The sequence below is a fragment of the Eschrichtius robustus genome, chromosome 1, assembly GCF_028021215.1.
Source record: "Eschrichtius robustus isolate mEscRob2 chromosome 1, mEscRob2.pri, whole genome shotgun sequence".
NCBI lineage: Eukaryota > Metazoa > Chordata > Mammalia > Artiodactyla > Eschrichtiidae > Eschrichtius > Eschrichtius robustus.
Genome location: NC_090824.1, coordinates 95,008,535 through 95,029,200, shown reverse-complemented (window position 1 = coordinate 95,029,200; position 20,666 = coordinate 95,008,535). Strand labels below are relative to the sequence as shown.

Sequence of the window (20,666 nt, the reverse complement as noted above, 5' to 3'; positions counted from 1 at the left end):
ACATGCCACTGCAAGCCAGCAGGGCCTTTCTGCAGGTGTGCCCCCAGAAGTGGGTGAGGGGCCCAGCACAGGTTGGCAAACACTGGAAACCTCCTGTTCTGGGTGTTAACTTTAGTTACCACAGCCAGACAATGTTGCCAGTGGTGTGGAAGAAAAAATTGCTGTAGCCAGCTGTGTTGTTCACAGTCGGATGGATTCTGTGTAGCTCCAAATGGTGATAGAGCCAGCAGCCTGTTGTAGCCAAGGACAGAATGATGGATGATCTACATACTGTGTCCAAGTAGAGAGAATGGCAGAAGTTCACTTCAGGGTTGTTAAAATGCTAATCTGGGTGAGTTAACAAAAGCTTATTAGAAAAGAAAAGTTTGAGAAAAGTATACCTCTTGTGGTATCTAGCGGACCACTGATTTGATCACTCTTGGTTACATAAACGGTTGCTTTTCAAAGTAAGAATGTTTCCTAGTTATCCTACTGGGAAGAGTGGAAGCAGCTTCACTTATCAGCTGCACTGACACTTGTCAGGGTCTGAGGAGGAAAAGTTAGCCCAACAATAGCCACCTTCACTGAAAAGGGTTATGATATGCTTAAAATAGTTACATGATTTTCATTCTCTCTACATGTCATGGGAATAGATCAAAACACACTTTTTCCCCCCACAACTGGAAGTTGGCAGCTGTTCACAAAATAAGCTGCAACCTAAGACACTGGCTTTGGTAGATTTTAACTCTAAGTCTCCATTCACATGAGCCATTGAAAGCGAGATCTCCTGCTCCAATGACAGTTTCAACACGTGAATTACACTAATAGTACATTGCACTATTAGTGTTAAAGGCAGGAAGATTGGCCCCCTATAAATATGTCGTATGGATAATCTTGCCTTAAAATCTTTAGGATGAAATAACATGCTTCAAAAAAAGATGCAGATTTACATTTCTTGCCAAATGATCCAGTTTTGCCATTCTCTGTTTCTTTGGATTCTTCTTTCTTACTTAAGTTGAACGTAGAGAAACATGTCTGCCTCACCTGATGTTGGAACATTGGCTAGCATAGCTCCTTGCAAACGACAGGGACTCAATAAATACTGACTGGCTGGCATACCTCAAGCACTTCTTGCTTCCTCTAGAAATGAATCTAGAATGGGCAGGCTTAAAGTCTATTAACTGAAATAAAAGGTAATATTTTATCTTGTAATATGCTAAGAAAGGAGTCCACCTCCTACGGTTACACCAATAATGGTTAGGCATTCAGCCAGGCTCTTAACTCTGCATAAAATGCATCAGAAGGGTGAAAAATGACCCTGTTTCAGATGCATTTTTCACTCTTTGTCTCTTAGTGAAACTCAAATGCAAGAACAATGACTAAGCTAATTACCAAGGCTTATTATGATGGAGCAGCAAGAAGTGAAGAACTTCTCCAGTTTCAATAAGTCCTTAACAATTATGGGCATTTTTGTGAAACAAAGCTCCAATTCCTGCTTACTTTGTCTGTGTGCCTTTCATGCAATAGAAACCACCACACAGGATTCAGGGGCCTACTTACCCAGAGCACAGTTACTGGACAGATCCTTCCTGTTTAGCAGGCAGCCAGTGAACTTAAGTCTACTGGATTTCTAAGGGAGTTACCCTCACTCTAAGGACTAATAGGTTTGCGTCACAACCATCTTTCAAATCCATCCAAACGAGGGGAAACAAGACCAGATGGTGCTATTAGAGGGCACCTAAATAAATAAATAAATAAATAAATAAAGAGAAAGAGGGCAGAATGCCCACAAATCCAAATCAAATTCAAGTTAACTAGCTGTTTGGTGAAGGAGAAGCCACGATATTCCAGGCACACTGTCCTGCATCACAGAAATGTTCCTCAAAAAAGGTTACCTATGTAGCACCCCTAACAGAAACAAGGACAGGCAACAACTAGAATCCAATAAGAAATAGTAACTGGCTGTTAATTTCACCAAATGTACCACTGGAAGAAAATGGTTTGCTAAACAACACCATTTGGAAATCTCAGGGTTATTTATTTGTCTTTCTGAGAGCACAGTCTAGGGACCTAAATCAACGCATGGATACCGACTTTAAAAACAAAACTCAGCTATGTTTATTTACCTCAAGATGTTTAAGTTCATGGTAATATAGGCCCAAATCTCAGAGCTTACTTGGCAATTTCTATTCATCTAAGCCAGCGTAAATGTTTGTGTAATATTTGCCAGCCTGACAGAATATGCCTGTCACCCACTACATTAAATGTGACGACACACAACTTAATTTCCTGAGTTAGCTATCAAAGAGAGCGAGGGGATTTTTTTTTAACAACATGAATAAACCAGCATCAAAACCTATTGTTAAACCACCAAAAGAATAGTAAAATCTTCACCTTGAGCTGTCTGGGATAAGATTTCTCAATTCTACAAGGAAGAAACCTTGAAAAATTTCTCCAAACAATTATTTCTCCAATTCTGAGGGACGGAGACCAAACCAGATTAAAAAATGTTAAACCTTTCCCCAGGACTTCAGCCTTGAAATAAAAGCATCCACGTTACTGCCCCAAATATCAAGTAGAGGGAAGGACAATCCTTAAAAAGCAACTAAAACATTTTACTGCAGACTTAAATTCTTAGGAGCCAGAAGTTCTTGGGAAAATTGCCCTACACATTTCTTCTCCCAAGTAAGTGGAAACACTACCGTTATTTTTAAGGGAAAGCCGTGGCCCACAGTTATGGACATAAGGTCCGATTATTGTTTGCAAAGTCTGTATATCTATAATAATGATCTACTGTTCCTTCTGTGTGAATCTCCCAGCTGAACGTGGTGAGGAGTGGGGATGCCGGAACTTGGGTTGCTGACTGGTTACCTCAGAATGAGTAGTACTACTCTGGGTTCGTATAACACCGCTACTTCACTCCTGTCTAGCTCCATGACATTTAGCTCTTTACAAGATCGGGATTTAGAGAATCACCTGACAGCAGTGGTCCCGAGAGCTGATTTAACAAAACATTTTCAAACTCAGTTCTCATCCACACCTTCAAGTCCTTTATGACCTTTAGTTTCAATCCAAGAGTTATACACGACAGAGGAAGCTTTAAGCCCTTCCAAATTACCCAAGGCGGCTGCTGGTATCAATTTCTGCAGACCAGGAACAAACATCATTGCTGTCAAGACGGGAGATAAAAGTTTCCCTACCTTCCGCCTCACCATCCCCCTGCCAGCGGCTGCCGACGCGAGCGGCGGCTCCCTCCCGGCTGCAGAATGCCTCTCGCCGCCGGAGAAGGGGCTCATGCAAAATTGACTCTTCCTTATTTGTTTCCATCCATAATTGATGGGTAGATGAGAACGTAACACATCTCAGCGCTGGGCTCTTGCCGCCTGGCGGAGACCGTGTCCAAGACGCTTCCGTAAATCATTTCCAGCCGGAGAACAAAGCACGGAAAGTTGCGGGGGAGAGCGGCCGGGAGGAGAAACGGGGCGCCGGGTGGGAGGCGGGCAGCTCTGGGCCCCGGAGCCCGCCCGCGGCGCGCTTGGCCAGCAGGGGGAGAGGGAGGGTTGGGAAGTGGCCGCCCTCCGGGCAGAAGCCGGTGCTGGAGCCTGGAGGGCTGGGGGAGGGCCGAGTCCCCCGAGCCCCCGCCCCTAGCCAACAGGCGCTACCGGTGGGCCGTCCGACCCGGGGGCGCACTGACAGGTAGCCGGCGTCCGCCGTGAGCCGCTCGTCCGTCGGCGGCTGAGCTGCGCCCCTTCTCCTGGCGCGGGCGGGTGCTCGCCCATCCACGGCTAGCCTGGCCCCGCGGTCCCAGAGTCGGCTCCGGGGCGGGCGGAAGGGGGCGGCGGAGCCCGCAGCCGGCTCCTTCAGCCTTGGCTCGGCGGTCGCGCGGGCTGGGGACGTGGTGCCCGGCACCGAAGCAGCCGGGTTCCCCCTGATAAGGTGCGGGGGAGGGCGGAGCTGGCGCTGCCTGGCGAGAAACTTTTGCTGGCTCCCTCCTTCCGCTTTTTTTTTCCCCGATGGGGGTGCACAGTGTTGAGGGGCCCCCTCCCCGCAAGCCTCCAGCAGTGCGAGTTTTGACGCGTCCGCCAAACCTCTCCAGCCCTTTGCGCGTCCCTGGTACGGCAGGCGGAGAGAACAGCTTGGAAAAGAAATCAACTCTCCAGTGCCAACACACACGCATACGCACACGTACACATACACCAGAAGCAATTCAGGCTCTAAGGATCAGGGTCCGATCCCCACCAGGCGCCTAGAGCATTAGCAAATTTTTATAGGGCTGTCTTACCTCATGGGGGGGATGGGGGAGAGGCTGGTTTAGGGGGAAAAAAAAAAAAAAAGCTTGTCACGCTCAGGGAGAAAAGAAAATAAAAAATAAAGAAAAAATTAGAAAAAAAGAGATATATCCCTGTGTCTCTAGGTTTTGGCTTCTTCGATATAATCCTGAAACTCGCCACCGCTGTGGCGAGTCCTTGCAGCAGCGGCAGCGACAACGACAGCAGCAGCGGGACGGAGCGGGAGCCAAACAAATCGAGGCACGGCAAATGGTGTAATTCGATCCATCTCCAAGTCAATCCATCAGGCGAGCCGGAGCCTCGTTCCCTCCCCGCACTCGGCAGCTCGCGGCGCGGGGCCCACCCCCGGGCGCGGACGGCAGGAGGCGCGGGCGGCCCGGCGCGCTCGCCCTCTCCCGAGCGCCGCGGCCAGCGCCGCCTGGAGGCCCCCAGCCCGGCGCCGGGGCCCGGCTGACCCCTCGGTGGCCTCCGCGTCCCTCCTCCCCGGCGCTCTGCTGCGCGCCCTCCCTCTCGCCACCTCTCAAGAGCTGCTCCTTCCAGCAACTCGCAGCGCCTCAGTCATGCAGCTCGCGGTGGCTGCTGCAGCCTGAGAAGCAGCCTTTTCGCTTTCCTACCTCTTTCCCTCTTTTTTTCGCTCCCTCACTTTTTTTGAGCTTTCCTCCAGACATTTAGAGGACAAGGCGTTGCAGCCCAGAGGAGCTGCAGGCACAGTTGCTCCGTAAAGTTAGGCCTTAGTTTCCTCATCTAAGATTTATTTTTTAAGCACATCCTTACAAGCCCGCCCCCATATTACCTTTGTCGTTCCCCGCCCCAATTTCTCTTTACAACCACTAACCAAAACAGCTAGGAAGAAGCAATCAAACATTGTTTTATCTTTATAAAATACAGAAATTGCCTACTAAAAATCCCATTTCTACTTTGAATGAAAGCCATTCAGTACAGTATAATTTTGCAGGCTAATGAGCCGGTTTTACAGGCAAGTGTGTCGTGTAATATGTTCTGGGAGAAATGAAAATGTCCTTGAAGTGACATCATTTCAAACTGACTGTCACAAAGGAAAGAAAAAAAGTCACATACTTAAAAACAAGAGGATTTTAATCCAAACTTCATATCCAAGAACAGGCTGTGTTTTATTAAAATTTCCAGTTGAATTATGAATCACTGAGGGGTCTAAATGGCTGGAATGAACCATGATGCCCTCATTTAAAGAAAAAGAAAGACGGGAGCTTTTCCGCCAAACTTTTAATTTTCATTTGAGTATGGTTAATTACCGTGAATGAGAGGAGAAGGGGGCAGAGAAAGGATTTTCCTTTCCTTAATGGTTCCTGCTTTCTCCTCAGCACAGTTACATGTTTACATTTAGGAAAACTACCCTGTACTGAGTTATTTCTAAAACTTCCACTGACAGCCTTGAAAAGGAACTCAAAAAAGACACCCCAAGGATCTGCTGCAGGACTCACCCAGAGAACTGTTTCCTCACTAGTTAACATTTTGTTACCAAAAGGAAGAAGGAGGGAGGAAGAAGGGGAGTCTTTTAAAATACAAACTCTCTTCCCGCTGTTCCTCCCATTCGAAGTAAGGGGTAGGGGGCAGAAAGAACAGCTTTGGCAACACAGCTTTGTGATTTTTCTGTTGTTGTTAAGGCTTTTGTTGGCTGGCTGGCTGGTGTTTTCAGGTTGTGCTGGGCTCTGACATCATTGCAAGTTACTTGGCAGTCCAGGCCCTTTCCCAGCCAACTTCTGACCCAGAAAGCTGTGCCTGTTTTACTGGTGTCCAGTCATCCCGTATTTTCTCCATCAAGGGAGCAAGCCCCGCTGCAGGCAAAGGGCTCTGTGCACTGAATGAAGATGCAAGAGGGTGACCAGTGGTTTGACGAGGAATCCTATCGCCACCCACCTGGAGGCAGAAAGCTTATGAACTGTCTTCTGTCTGCAGTAGCAGAGAAGAAAAACAAGCTCAGTTCTCCAGATTCTTGAATTCTTTGCTGAAATTCTGCGATGGCCAGCTTTACAGAGCGCCACCCCAGAGAGTACAGTTTACCTGAGATTGAGTTCTTAAATTCAGGAATAAAAAAACCTTTAGGTTGCAGAAGAATATGCTGATAGGTTATTTCCAGCCAAGGATTAGATATGTTTTCAGTCTAGACCTCAGAGCCAATCCCCACATTTGGTCCAATAGGGAAAGAGAGGTAGGGAAGTAGACTATCTACTGACATCAAAAGAATGGTACCCTTTATCTTTTGGTCAGAGCAAAATATTACTCTTAAAGATTCATCATTTTCCTGGTTCCCAGAACCAGCATTTGGTCCTTTCAGTTGATTTTACACACTTAACCTTTTAGCCCTGTTTACTTCTCCAGCTGGTGGACTTTCCCCACTCCCTACGGTATGCTTTTGGCTCTCACTTAGCATTGCCCTGCTAAGTGCAGTTCCCCACTAGGTCACACTGTTTCACGTCTCCATGTCTTCACTTGTGTCTCTGCTTCCTGGGGTACTCTTCCTCCATTACTGCATGTACTTTAATTTCTGCTTTTCTTGACTTTTAATAAAAATTTCGTTTAGGTGTCAGAATTTCCCTCATCCCACTAGCCCCCAGGATGGGTTTAAGCACCTCTCTTCTGTGCTCTCCTACCAAGTTCACTTATGTAACTTATCACAGGGAAGGGAAGATAACTGTTTAGGATGACTTCCTTACTGGGTGCTTCTTAACTGCTAGGATCTTGTCTTATTTACCTGGATAGCCCCAGTGCCTAGCACAGTGCCTGGCATTTAATAGACACTCAATAAATACTTGTTAAACAGATCTGGGATCTGAAACCCACAACTTTCTCACACTCTTCTATGTGCTGAATCAGGGAGTATAGTCGTCTCTAGATTGTATGCTCCTCCAGAGTAGGGATTTATTCATTTGTGTCCCCAGGGCAAGCATAGTATCCGTGTAAGGATGTTCACTGAATGAGTGAAGAATGAATAAATGAAGAAAGGAAGAAGGAAGGCAGGAAATAAGGAAGATTTTGGCTCTTTTCACACCTAGAAAGAATACTTAAAGGTGGTCAGTGCTTTAGATAATTAGTGGTCATGCTTTTGCCGTTATCGCATATCTCCCAGGAGTGATAAGTAGTAACTTTATTTACAGTCTATTTTTTGTTTCTCTGTTTACTTTAGGAAAAGTTCAAAATTTTATTTCTACGTTTCATTTCCAATCTAGTTTTAAGAATAAAATGTATCTGAAAATTATAGAAAATCTGTGTGTAATAGTCAATAAAATTTTATCAATCATTGGAGAGTACCACTCCTTAACTATTACAGTTATTAAACAAAGCAATAGCGCTTACTATCTGCCAACCTCTTTTAAGCATTTTATAAGTATTACTGCTTACAACAATTCTCTGATTTGAGTACTATTATTATCTTCATTTTGTAGAAAAGGAAACTGAAGCTTAGAGGGTTTAAGGTACTTGCCTAAGGCCACACAGGTAGTAACTGCATAGGAGCTGAACCCTAACCTCTTACTTAGTTGTAATAGTGGTTAGTAGTGAGGTCACAGTTAATAGCAGTAGTCAATAGTGAAGGCTTTGGAAACATTTGACAACCTGGATTCAAATCCAGACTCCCCCCCTCTCTTGGGATAATTTATTTAACTACACTGTGCATCAGTGTTCTCATCTGTGAAACAGGAGTCATAACAATACTTCAAATGGATTTCATGAAGACTGAATGTGATAATGCATGTAAAGTGTTTAGCATCTTACTTGGAACGTGGCAAGCACTGAATAAATATTAGCCAATGTTATTATACGTGCCCTGTAGGCAGAGCAATCTTGGAATCCTGCAGAATTGGATTACAAATTTAATCCAACCTCACACTAAATGTGAGACTTCGGGTGAAAGCACATGGTACACAATAGGTTTGCAAAACATTTTTGTTCCATTCCATCTCCTTCTTTCCCTCATCTATGTATATATGTCTATTAATTCAGCTACATACACTACTTAGTATCCAGTTGCTACGAAATAACATTTTGTATGAATTTTAATGAATCATACAGTTTAGAATGTAGAATTTCATGTTTCAAAATAAAAAGATATCGGTATTGAAATTTCAAAGGTAGCTACAGCTTCTGTGATTAATTTGGGATGCACATATAGTATTCCTTGTGTTCGCACATTATAGAAAGTGCTTTCAAAACTCTCCATGACATGATAAATCATTAATAATGTAGACCCAAATCTCGGCATCTGCATGGGCATGGCTGGTCTCCTTATTTCAGCAGTCTGCATGTGAAAGTGACTCCGTCAAGACACTTCACTTCAATGAAACATATTTATCATGGTAAAGCTTAAACCTCAGATTTTACTGACATAATTCATTTCTATTATCATGTACTATGATAGTACACCACCACAGCTATGCTTATGTTTGGAATGGTAAAAATGCGCTTTTGTAGTCATTGTGATTGCTCTATCTTAACATGAATAATTTTGCTGTGCACTCTGAGTAAGGGGAATGCACCGTGCATGTACGGAAATAATAAGTCAGTTACTTATCTAGTTTTGCTAATGACTCCTCAGGTGCCACTGTGTGGAAGGACACTGAGTGCTCAAGCCATATAAAAAGAATCAGGCTTTTTTTTTTTCCCCCATCAAAAAGATGAACAGCAAACAACCTTTAATAATACTAGCTCTTTTGAAAACAGACAAGAGGCAGGAATGCTATCAACATTTTATCAAAGATCTTTTGAACAAACAGAAGCACAATAAACTTTTTGGATGAAGGGTGAGTTACTTAATTTTACTTATATATACTTTGGGAAGGAATACTTAGGACACAGGGAGGTCAGCTTATATCCTGGCAGATGTAAGGAAGCGGGGACTCTGTGTAAGTTCCTGACAGACTTCTCTCCACAAATTTACAGTAACCAAGCCTCTGACCTTGAAGAATTGGGACTGAATAATATCTTTTAAATGTTAGAATGTCCAAGGAGAAAGATAATGAAAATGAAAATAATCAAAAGGGGCAGAGAATTAGAACATTTTATCTGTTTTAAAAAATATATTTTTATTTTGTTTTTAAAAATAGATCTCCTTGCCTAATATTATTTTTTTTGCTTGAGCCAATGTTAAAATTCAAATCAACAAAGGGAGAAGAAACTGTGGCCAGCCAATATTTGGCTAGCCACAATAGTATCACTTAATTCTTACCACAGCTCTTGGAGACAGGCATCATGTAGGAACAAAGAAACCCATCCTTGCTTAAGTTAACCATCTTGTCAGGATTTTTAGCCCTTGTAGATGATGGAGTCTAGAGTCTAATACAGGTCTGTTTGGCTCTTAAGCCTAATTTTCTTTCTAGGACACAATGCTCTGAAAAATGGAAAGAGCATAAGTTCAAAAAAATATGTCTTGCATAATAAAGGAAACAAAAACATTAAAAAACCTTGTCACATATAAACTAGTGTCAGGAACTCTTCAACGGGGTTTATAACATGGTTTAAACCTCTATACATTATATGCATTCTATTACCCATGTAACTCCCTTGGATCGCTTGTAAATAAAGAGATAAAAGACCTGTTTAGCAGCATGTGAATTTATATTAAAATCAACCTCACTGGTTAAGCTACAAGTATTTCAGTTAATGGTTAGGGCTATATGATCATACCTTTGGCAAAATAATAATAATAATAATAATAATAATAGCCGAATATTATTATTATTATTATTACTGAATGCTCTAAATACAGGAACTTCTATATGTTAGAGCCAATTCTTTGCCAGAAACCACTAGGGCCACCTATTGGTTAAAAAAAAAAAAAGACTAGGATTCTGGGTAATTCCTGTCTTTCCAAATAAAGGCACACAAAGGATACATTTTTTCTTTCCTTTTGCTTTCTCAGATAGGATGCTTACTATTATGGACATTTTATTAATATTGAATATATTAGAGTCATTTAAAAAATTACACTGCTAGTATGAAAGGGAGTCAGGAAAGTATGTGTACAGGTGACAGGAGGAAGCTGATATTCTGGGATAAAAATCAATAGCAAACACTGTTAGCATTCCGCTGTAATTATAGGAGTTGTCTAAAATCCCCAATGCCCTATTAAACTGTGATAAGTGGCAAGGCCCAGTAGCACATGGGAGATACATCTGGCTAACAAGTGTTTAAATCTGGGTCTGGGATATGGTGTCACTGAGTCAGCAATGGCACAAACTACGTGACAGGAGGTAATGCTTGCTCCACCAGCCCCAGTTACAGGGGTTTTATTTGTGTCCTAGAAGGAGGCTTGGGAGAAACCTACAACTTATCTAACCTTAGGTTGGTTCCACAGAGTGGTCTGCACCCATGTTCTCCTCGTCCCCAGATCTCTCTGGCCTTTGAACCTAGAACATATCACTTGTTGACAGTCTGCAAGGAAAAACAATAAGGCCTATTACATTTTTATAACAGACTTTCGTACCAGGGTGGCCCTAGTAACCCAGTTAGATTTAAACATTATCTGATTCACTTGACTATGGGCCAGGATGGGCTCCTCCATGGTTGTCTTCTACAGGCTTGAATTGTGATGGCTGCTGAAAAATCACTTCAAACTTATATGATCAAGGAAAGCTTTAAAAAGGAGCCTTGAGGGAAGAGAAATGGGAACATATTGTATATGTATAACTGATTCACTTTGTTATAAAGCAGAAGCTAACACACCATTGTAAGGCAATTATACTTCAATAAAGATGTTTAAAAAAAAAAAAAAAAAAGGAGCCTCACAGAGTTTGCCATTGTCTGAATTTGTATTTCAATTACAAAGCTAAAAGAAGAAACTGTTGGCTAAGAGCCTTTCTGGAAAATCCAGAAAGGTCCAGAAGGACTGTTTAGAAATTTTTAACAGTATCACACAGCCATTAAGTTAGAATATTTCCATGTTATAGTATATTCAACAGTTGACTTTTCAAATATTACTGCTTCTGGATCCACGTGCACACACACACACACACACGCGCACACACACACACAGACTGTGTAATTTTCCTCCAAGAGTCCCTATTTAAAGGCTTTGTGAGTTCTTTTACTATTTTAAAATTTGGGGAATTGTGCTCATAACATATCCCAATATGTTCTGAATTTCTGGGTCATAATTACAGAATAAACAGATTCACTTCTCATCACAAATTTTAATTAAGAATTCCATTTATGCAATTATTTGCTAATGAAAAATAGCTGCTCAGTACCAAAGCATACCATTAAATATGTTTACTCAAAATTATGTTTTCTAAAGATAGTTTCCATAGGTCAGTTTCTCATTTTTATGTCATCAACCTAATGTTAAAATAAGAGGAAAATACTTATCTCTTATTTTATCGAGCTACGTGGGGATTCAGGAGAAAAAGATAGTCTAATAATTGCTGGAAATAAATTAATTTAATGTTAAAGTCTAATTAGTCATGATCTCAGCTCTTCATAAATGTCAAGATACTGAATTCTGTGATTTACCTTTGTTTAGATCACTTCGTGAAGATACCCGATTGTTCATTCATTGGCTGGGCTTTTGCCTAGAAAAGGGGTCAGTGGAGGCAATTATTTGCCCCACATTTATTTATTGTGCTTTAGAGAAAACTACCCCAATCTGGGTTACTGATTCCTTAAATATGCTCTTGGTTCCCATGTGACAGGAGAACACTCAATTTGTTTGCTTTTGACTCATTAGCCAGCTTTTATGTTGATGAACAAAAAATATAAATAAATGAACAAATAAATAATCCATTTTGATATCAGGCAAGTGTGCAGCCTATTGAAGGGAGATATTTCTAGAAATTTCAAACAAAGTTAACCCTTCCAAGTTAAACTGCTAGAAACATACAAAGCCTGAGATAGACTACGTGCAGAAAGGTTTCCCCTGAGAGACAGTGAGTTTAAAGGGAACAGAAATCAAATCAGGGCATTACAAAATCCAGTCAAGGTGACGAGAAGATATCACCCAGAGAAGAACATAAGTGAAGTGGAAAAGGGCAGGATCATTCACTCATTCATCCTTGCATGCATTCATTTTACCATTATTAATAGCAGCAATCTGCTTTGTGTAAAGCAATGTGCAGAGATAAATGAGAAATATCTCACATTTAGACAGCAACTTCAAGTTTGAAAAGCAGTTTTATCAGTCAGAGTCCTGGCAGGAAACAGATGGCACATTCGACTTGGGTAATTTGAGGAGCCTTTAATAAAGAGATTATTTGTAAAGGTGTGGGTAGAGTGCAGGGAACCCACAAGGGAGAGTTACCCTGGGGCCTAACTTCCCCTAGGACCTAAGCAGCCAGAGGAGGGAGCAATTAGCAGAACCTGGAGACATAGCGGCGATGTGGAGAGGACCCCCTTGCTTAGAGGTCAACTTCTAGAGGCAGAGAGTAGAGAAAAAGGACAGAGAGTGAATCTGGTGGAGCAAGTGGAAATTCACTATTTAATTTTATTTTGAGCCTTAAAGAACACTAAGTGGTAGGGATCTTAATTTTGCGAATGAGAAAACTGAAACAAGGAGATTTGTTCATCATAACTTAGTTACATTAGCAGAGCCAGACCCTGAACCTGAGTCTTCTGACTCTCAGGCTGGTGCTTATCACACTGTCTCCCTATTTCCTGCCCTTGGGACTTCCTTATTATACTTATCTCACCATATCACACTATTTACATGTTTTATCACATACTAGACTGACCTTATTGAGAGAGACAAGTAGGTCTTTGTATCATTATTGTCTAGAATAGTGGCTGGGACTGGAGTCCTGGAGACATTTGATGGATGCAATAATGAGGGAGAGGGTGCGCATCCTAACTGGAGAGACAAAATGTGCAGAAGCTAACATCCTATGTGGCAGTAGATGCTGAATCCAGAAGTAGAGAAAGAGTGCTGTAGACAGATGGAATAAGGGGGTGGGACTAATAGTGAGGTTGTAAAAGACTTCATAATGCAGGGTCATATGAGCTGAGCCAAGCACTCTGAAAGACGAGTGTCAAAGGTAGAGGACTATAGCCAATGTGGACTATGGAACAGCGAAGGCGGGAGAGGGTGGCGGGGGTGTGGTGGACTTGAGGCGTGCCTGCCGTTCCTGGAGGCAAAGGAGTAGGAGATGTGACCGGAAGGACGGGCTAGGGTTCTGTATGGGATTTCTGAATTGGCACTTGCTGGAGTTCGAAAGTTTTTCTCAGGGTGTTTAGAAGCCATAGTTTTTTTCCTTTTTTAACATCTTTATTGAAGTATAATTGCTTTACAATGGTGTGTTACTTGCTGCTGTATAACAAAATGAATCAGCTATATGTATACCTATATCCCCATATCCCTTCCCTCTTGCACCTCCCTCCCACCCTCCATATCCCACCCCTCTAGGTGGTCACAAAGCACCGAGCTGATCTCCCTGTGCTATGCGGCTGCTTCCCACTAGCTATCTATTTTACATTTGGTAGTGTATATATGTCCATGCCACTCTCTCACTTCATCCCAGCTTACCCTTCCCCCTCCCCATGTCCTCAAGTCCATTCTCTACATCTGCGTCTTTATTCCTGCCCTGCCCCTAGGTACTTCAGAACCGTTAGAAGCCATAGATTTTTGAGGAAAATATCATGCTAATCTAGGTTGTGCTTTTGAGAGACAGCACTCAAGCCAGAGGGAAGCACAGCTTAGAGAAACAGGAGGCTTCCGAAGTAAGGATGCTACTATAGGGGTCATGACAGAAGATGACTTTAGTGGTGGAATCAATGGAAAAGTAGGGTTATATACCAGTGATGCACCAGAGTGGGCTGATCTTTGAATGTCAGAGGTAGAGATGTGGGAGATTTTTCCAAGTTTCTCTGTCTGGCTGAATTTAAGAAAAGTTGAATTATTGTAAGAGATGGAGACACAGGAAGTGGAGCAGGTTTGCAGGGGGGATAACTGAGTTTGGTTTTGGCTAAGTGGAGCTTAAAGTGCTGTCCCTGAGGGGATACCCAGCAACAAATCGGAAATTCTTATTAAAATTACAGCTAGTGGACAGGGGAACTTTCTATCTCCCAGAGAAACACCAAAATCAAAATGAGCCAAATGCTTACAAGAAAGTAAGAGGAAATCATCGAATGACTAGTTTAGCCCATATATCCTCTGAAGTTGCACGTGCTCAGAAACATTGAGGTGAGAAACTTTTACCCTTCCCATTTCTGGACTGTTTCCTCCAACATGGAAACCATACAATGTACAATTATGGAGTTATTCCCATTCCTCAATCATGTCTTACAAACACAGAAAAAGTAGACCCAGCAATTCATCATATCTTATGTAATACTTTTTTGAGCTGACTGTTCAGTGCTATCTTTTCAGCCTGACACTTTTACTGAAAATGCTGATAGATACTTTTAAAACTTTTCGTGAAATTATCCAAAATCATCATGTTAGATTTGCTAAGGGAACTTTTCTCTTTCTTAAGTGTGGTGTAGATGAGAAAAATGTCCAAAAATTAGTTTACTTAAACCATTATCACTCCAGGTAAAATTAGGCATTCTTAGGCTCTGATTATCAATACTTGCTGCTAAAGTCTAAATGAACTTAGAGAAATACAGTTCAGACAAAGCTCTATGACTATAACCTGGGGAGCATCACGGAGAGCTTGCTTTGGAGCCGTGTGGCTGACAGGGTCTTGGTGCTCCGGCCGGGTGTCAGGCCTGAGCCTCTGAGGTGGGAGAGCCGAGTTCAGGACACTGGACCACGAGAGACCTCCCGGCCCCATGTAATATCAAACGGCGAGAGCTCTCCCAGAGATCTCCATCTCAACACTAAGACGCAGCTCCACCCAACAGCTAGCAAGCTCCAGTGCTGGATGCCCTATGTCACTGTAAATATTTATGCACTCAATATAGGAGCACCTCAATACATAAGGCAAATGCTAACAGCCATAAAGGGGAAATCGACAGTAACACATAGTAGGGGACTTTAATACTCCACTTTCACCAATGGACAGATCATCCAAAATGAAAATAAATAAGGAAACACAAGCTTTAAATGACAAATTAGACAAGATGGACTTAATTGATATTTATAGGACATTCCACCCAAAAACAATAGAAAACACTTTCTTCTCTACTGCACATGGAACATTCTCCAAGATAGATCATATCTTGGGTCACAAATCAAGCCTTGGTAAATTTAAGAAAATTGAAGTCACACCAAGTATATTTTCCAACCACAATGCTATAAGACCAGATATCAATTACAGGCAAAAATCTGTAAAAAATACAAACACATGGAGGTTAAACAATATGCTACTAAAAACCCAAGAGATCACTGAAGAAATCAAAGAGGAAATCAAAAAGTACCTAGAAACAAATGACAATGAAAACATGATGACCCAAAACCGATGGGATGCAGCAAAAGCAGTTCTAACAGGGAAGTTTATAGCAATACAATCCCACCTCAAGAAACAAGCAACATCTCAGATAACCTAACCTTATACCTAAAGTAACTAGAGAAAGAAGACCAAAAAACCCAGAAAGTTAGCAGAAGGTAAGAAATCATAAAGATCAGATCAGAAAAAAATGACAAAGAAATGAAGGAAACAATAGCAAAGATCAATAAATCTAAAAGCTGGTTCTTTGAGCAGATAAACAAAGTTGATAAACCACTAGCCAGACTCAGCACGAAAAAAAGGGAGAAGACTCAAATTAACAGAATTAGAGATGAAAAAGGAGATGTAACAACTGACACTGCAGAAATACAAAGGATCATCAGAGATTACTACACGCAACTGTATGTCAATAAAATGGACAACCTGGAAGAAATGGACCAATTCTTAGAAAAGTACAACCTTCTGAGACTGAACCAGGAAGAAATAGAAAATATAAACAGACCAATCACAAGTATTGACATTGAAACTGTGATTAGAAATCTTCCAACAAACAAAAGCCCAACACCAGATGGCTTCACAGGAGAATTCTATCAAACATTTAGAGAAGAGCTAACACCTATCTTTCTCAAAATCTTCCAAAATATAGCAGAGGGAGGAAAACTCCCAAACTCATTCTACGAGGCCACCATCACCCTGATATCAAAACCAGACAAAGATGTCACAAAGAAAGAAAACTACAGGCCAATATCACTGATGAACATAGATGCAAAAATCCTCAACAAAATACTAGCAAACAGAATCCAACAGCGCATTAAAAGGATCATACACAATGATCAAGTGGGGTTTATCCCAGGAATGCAAGGATTCTTCAAGATACACAATCAATCTATGTGATACACCATATTAACTAATTGAAGGAGAAAAACCATATGATCATCTCAGTAGATGCAGAAAAAGCTTGCAATAAAATTCAACACCCATTTCTGATAAAAATTCTCCAGAAGGTAGGAATAGAGGGAAACTACCTCAACATAATAAAGGCCATATATGACAAACCCAGAGCCAACATCGTTCTCAATGGTGAAAAACTGAAACCATTTCTTCTAAGATCAGCAACAAGACAAAGTTGCCCACTCTCACCACTATTATTCAACATAGTTCTGGAAGTTCTAGACACAGCAATCAGAGAAGAAAAAGAAATAAAAGGAATCCAAATTGGAAAAGAAGTAAAACTGTCAGTGTTTGCAGATGACATGATACTATACATAGAGAATCCTAAAGATGCTACCAGAAAACTACTAGAGTTAATCAATGAATTTGGTAAAGCAGCCGGATACAAAATTAATGCACAGAAATCTCTTGCATTCCTAAACACTAATGATGAAAAATCTGAAAGAGAAATGAAGGAAACACTCCCATTTACCATTGCAACAAAAAGAATAAAATGCCTAGGAATAAACCTACCTAAGGAGACAAAAGACCTGTATGCAGAAAACTATAAGACACTGATGAAAGAAATTAAAGACGATACAAACAGATGGAGAGATATACCATGTTCTTGGATTGGAAGAATCAACATTGTGAAATGACTCTACTACCCAAAGCAATCTACAGATTCAATGCAATTCCTATCAAACTACCACTGGCATTTTTCACAGAACTAGAACAAAAAATTTCACAATTTGTATGGAAACACAAAAGATCCCGAATAGCCAAAGCAATCTTGAGAAAGAAAAATGGAGCTGGAGGAATCAGGCTCCCTGACATCAGACTAAACTACAAAGCTACAGTAATCAAGACAGTATGGTACTGGCACAAAAACAGAAATATAGATCAATGGAACAGGATAGAAAGCCCAGAGATAAACCCACGCACATATGGTCACCTTATGTTTGATAATGGAGGCAAGAATATACGATGGAGAAAAGACAGCCTCTTCAATAAGCGGTGCTGGGAAAACTGGACAGGTACATGTAAAAGAATGAAATTAGAACACTCCCTAACACCATACACAAAAATAAACTCAAAACGGATTAAAGGCCAAAATGTAAGGCCAGACACTATAAAACTCTTAGAGGAAGACATAGAACACTCTATGACATAAATCACAGCAAGATCCTTTTTGACCCACCTCCTAGAGAAAGGGAAATAAAAACAAAAATAAACAAATGGGACCTAATGAAACTTAAAAATTTTTGCACAGCAAAGGAAACCATAAACAAGGCGAAAAGACAACCCTCAGAATGGGAGAAAATATTTGCAAACGAAGCAACTGACAAAGGATTAATCTCCAAAATATACAAACAGCTTATGCAGCTCAATATCAAAAAAACAAACAAACCAATCCAAAAATGGGCAGAAGACCTAAATAGACATTTCTCCAAAGAAGATATACAGATTGCCAACAAACACATGAAAGGATGCTCAACATCACTAATCATGAGAGAAATGCAAATCAAAACTACAAAGAGGTATCACCTCACACTGGTCAGAATGACCATCATGAAAAAATCTACAAACAATAAATGCTGGTGAGGGTGTGGAGAAAAGGGAACCCTCTTGCACTGTTGGTGGGAATGTAAATTGATACAGCCACTATGGAGAACAGTATGGAGGTTCCTTAAAAAACTAAAAATAGAACTACCATATGACCCAGTAATCCCACTACTGGGCATATACCTTGAGAAAACGATAATTCAAAGAGAGACATGTACCACAATGTTCATTGTCGCACTATTTACAATAGCCAGGACATGGAAGCAACCTAAGTGTCCATCAACAGATGAATGGATAAAGAAGATGTGGCACATATATACAATGGAATATTACTCAGCCATAAAAAGAAACAAAATTGAGTTATTTGTAGTGATGTGGGTGGACCTAGAGTCTGTCATACAGAGTGAAGTAAGTCAGAAAGAGAAAAACAAATACCGTATGTTAACACATATATATGGAATCTAAAAAAAAAAAGGTTCTGATGAACCTAGGGGCAGGACAGGATAAAGACGCAGACGTAGGAATGGACCTGAGGACATGGGGAGGGGGTAGCTTAAGCTGGGGCAAAGTGAGAGAGTGACATGGACATATATACACTACCAAATGTAAAATAGATAGCTAGTGGGAAGCAGCCGCATAGCACAGGAAGATCAGCTTGGTGCTTTGTGACCATCTAGAGGGGTGGGATAGGGAGGGTGGGAGGGAGGTGCAAGAGGGAAGGGATATGGGGATATAGGTATACATATAGCTGACTCACTTCATTATACAGCAGAAACTAACACAACATTGTAAAGTAATTATACCCCAGTAAAGATGTTAAAAAAAAAAAAAGAAATACAATTCAGTGGCTTCTTCTCTCAGTTATCTTGGACAAGATGAACATCACCATTTTACTTGATTTGAAATGTTAACATGAAATATAATAGAGAGTGGATCATTTCAGAGTAAGAAATCACATCTTGACAGCCAGCTGATGAAATTCTATAACGATAAAGATTAGATAAGTTCCAATTCTCTTTATGAAAAGTTCTAGAAAAAATAGAATATGACTTTAATACTTCAAGGACAGTTTTCTTTTTTATTTAGAAAAAGAAAGGTTATGAAAAGTGAGTGTGGGGGGCCATGATCATCATGATATTATGTAATGGTCAGGGTGAGCTTTGAAGTAACAGTATTTTCAAGAAAATGTATAATGTAATAGAGGATTAGAAAAAGGCCACTTTATTTTTTCTTATCGTGATTAGTTTTCATTTATATTATGTATGTCATTTGAAAACATATAGTGTTTTCATAGTATTTAGCGGGGAGAGAGAGGAGGGAAAATGGGGAGGGGGGCAGAAAAGAAAAAGTAGAGCAAAAAAGTGAAAGAAAAGGAAGACAAATAAGAAATCTAATTAAATTTAATGACACATTTCCAAGAAAAAGATATAGTCTTTAGCAACATCTGCAGTTTCAGTTTCTAAACTGCAGGTACTTACATAGGTAGGTACTTATATTTTTTTCTTTTTGTTTTATTATTTGCCATTAATAGAAGAAGAAATAAAATAGATATAAGTATTTGTTAGTTTCATGCAAACCATTTCAAATTACACAGAATGTTATAGAATGTATGCTTAATTACATAAGCAACCTTTGTATTAAAAACATCACTTTATTGCCCTCTATAAACATTTTATGAATCCATTTAGTTTATGGTTAAATTAAGAGGAAATGCAAGGCAGGGATAAACTACAAAGGATTCTTTCCTTATCTTTTAAACCGACTTCATTAAAAGTGTAATTTAGTGCGATGTATATCTGAGCAATCCAAGAGTAGAGATGGGACAAAGCTACACTTGTATTAGTTAGTCAAATGTTGAAAAAGTAGTGTTTGGCTTTTGATGAATATTTAATATGCCAGAGAGCTCTCAAGATTCCACTTTAGCAGTGAGATCTGGAGCAGTTTTCAGCAGGGACTGAATTGCTGATCTGGCCTCCTGAGCTCCCTCTACCACTTTTCTCCCTCTGATATTCCTTAAGTTGCAGAGAGGTAGAGAAATACAACATCCTGTTGCCCAAACAGTCTCTTATTTGTGCTCAGTAAATGGAGACAATTAGGAAAAGGACCTGGGGACTGAGGCAATCCCCACTCTGGGGAAGGTGCAGGTTCCCCTTGGTTTGAGGAGTATGGCTACCCAGCAAAGGTTTCTGACTCCCTGGTAATGGCCTTAAGCCTTGAGGGCTTGATGGAAAGCCAGCCTTTCTTCATACTGCAGCAGAGAAATTTGGCCCTGATTGGAACATCCCCTCCCTTGCCTCTTGATCAGCCCAAGTCAAGACAGTTCTTGTGGGACAAGAACACAGGACTTTCACAGAGGTCTGGCCTTAGGGATTCCTACAATTCAGAGGGATTGGGAAAAGCAATGATTGGGAAGGCCTGGTGTGATTAACAAGTGACTGTCTGGTTAAAGTGGGAAATGGGGTGAAAAATCTTGGGGGTAAAAAATCAGGGAAGAATGAATTCTAAAACCCTCTGCCAAAGATTATGGAAATTATTAAACCATACATTGCTTTAT

The 20,666-nt window shown here is 40.9% G+C and overlaps 1 protein-coding gene across 1 annotated transcript in view; it reads right to left on the bottom strand.

The window, feature by feature from the left end:
• Positions 1–3,312, bottom strand: part of SEMA6D (semaphorin 6D) — a 53,565-nt gene extending 50,253 nt beyond the window's left edge. The window contains exon 1 of the mRNA XM_068551050.1: positions 3,180–3,312. Coding sequence (XP_068407151.1) covers positions 3,180–3,306 — 127 coding nt within the window. The 5' untranslated portion in view covers positions 3,307–3,312. The remainder of the gene's footprint in view (positions 1–3,179) is intronic.
• Positions 3,313–20,666: the final 17,354 nt, after the last annotated feature.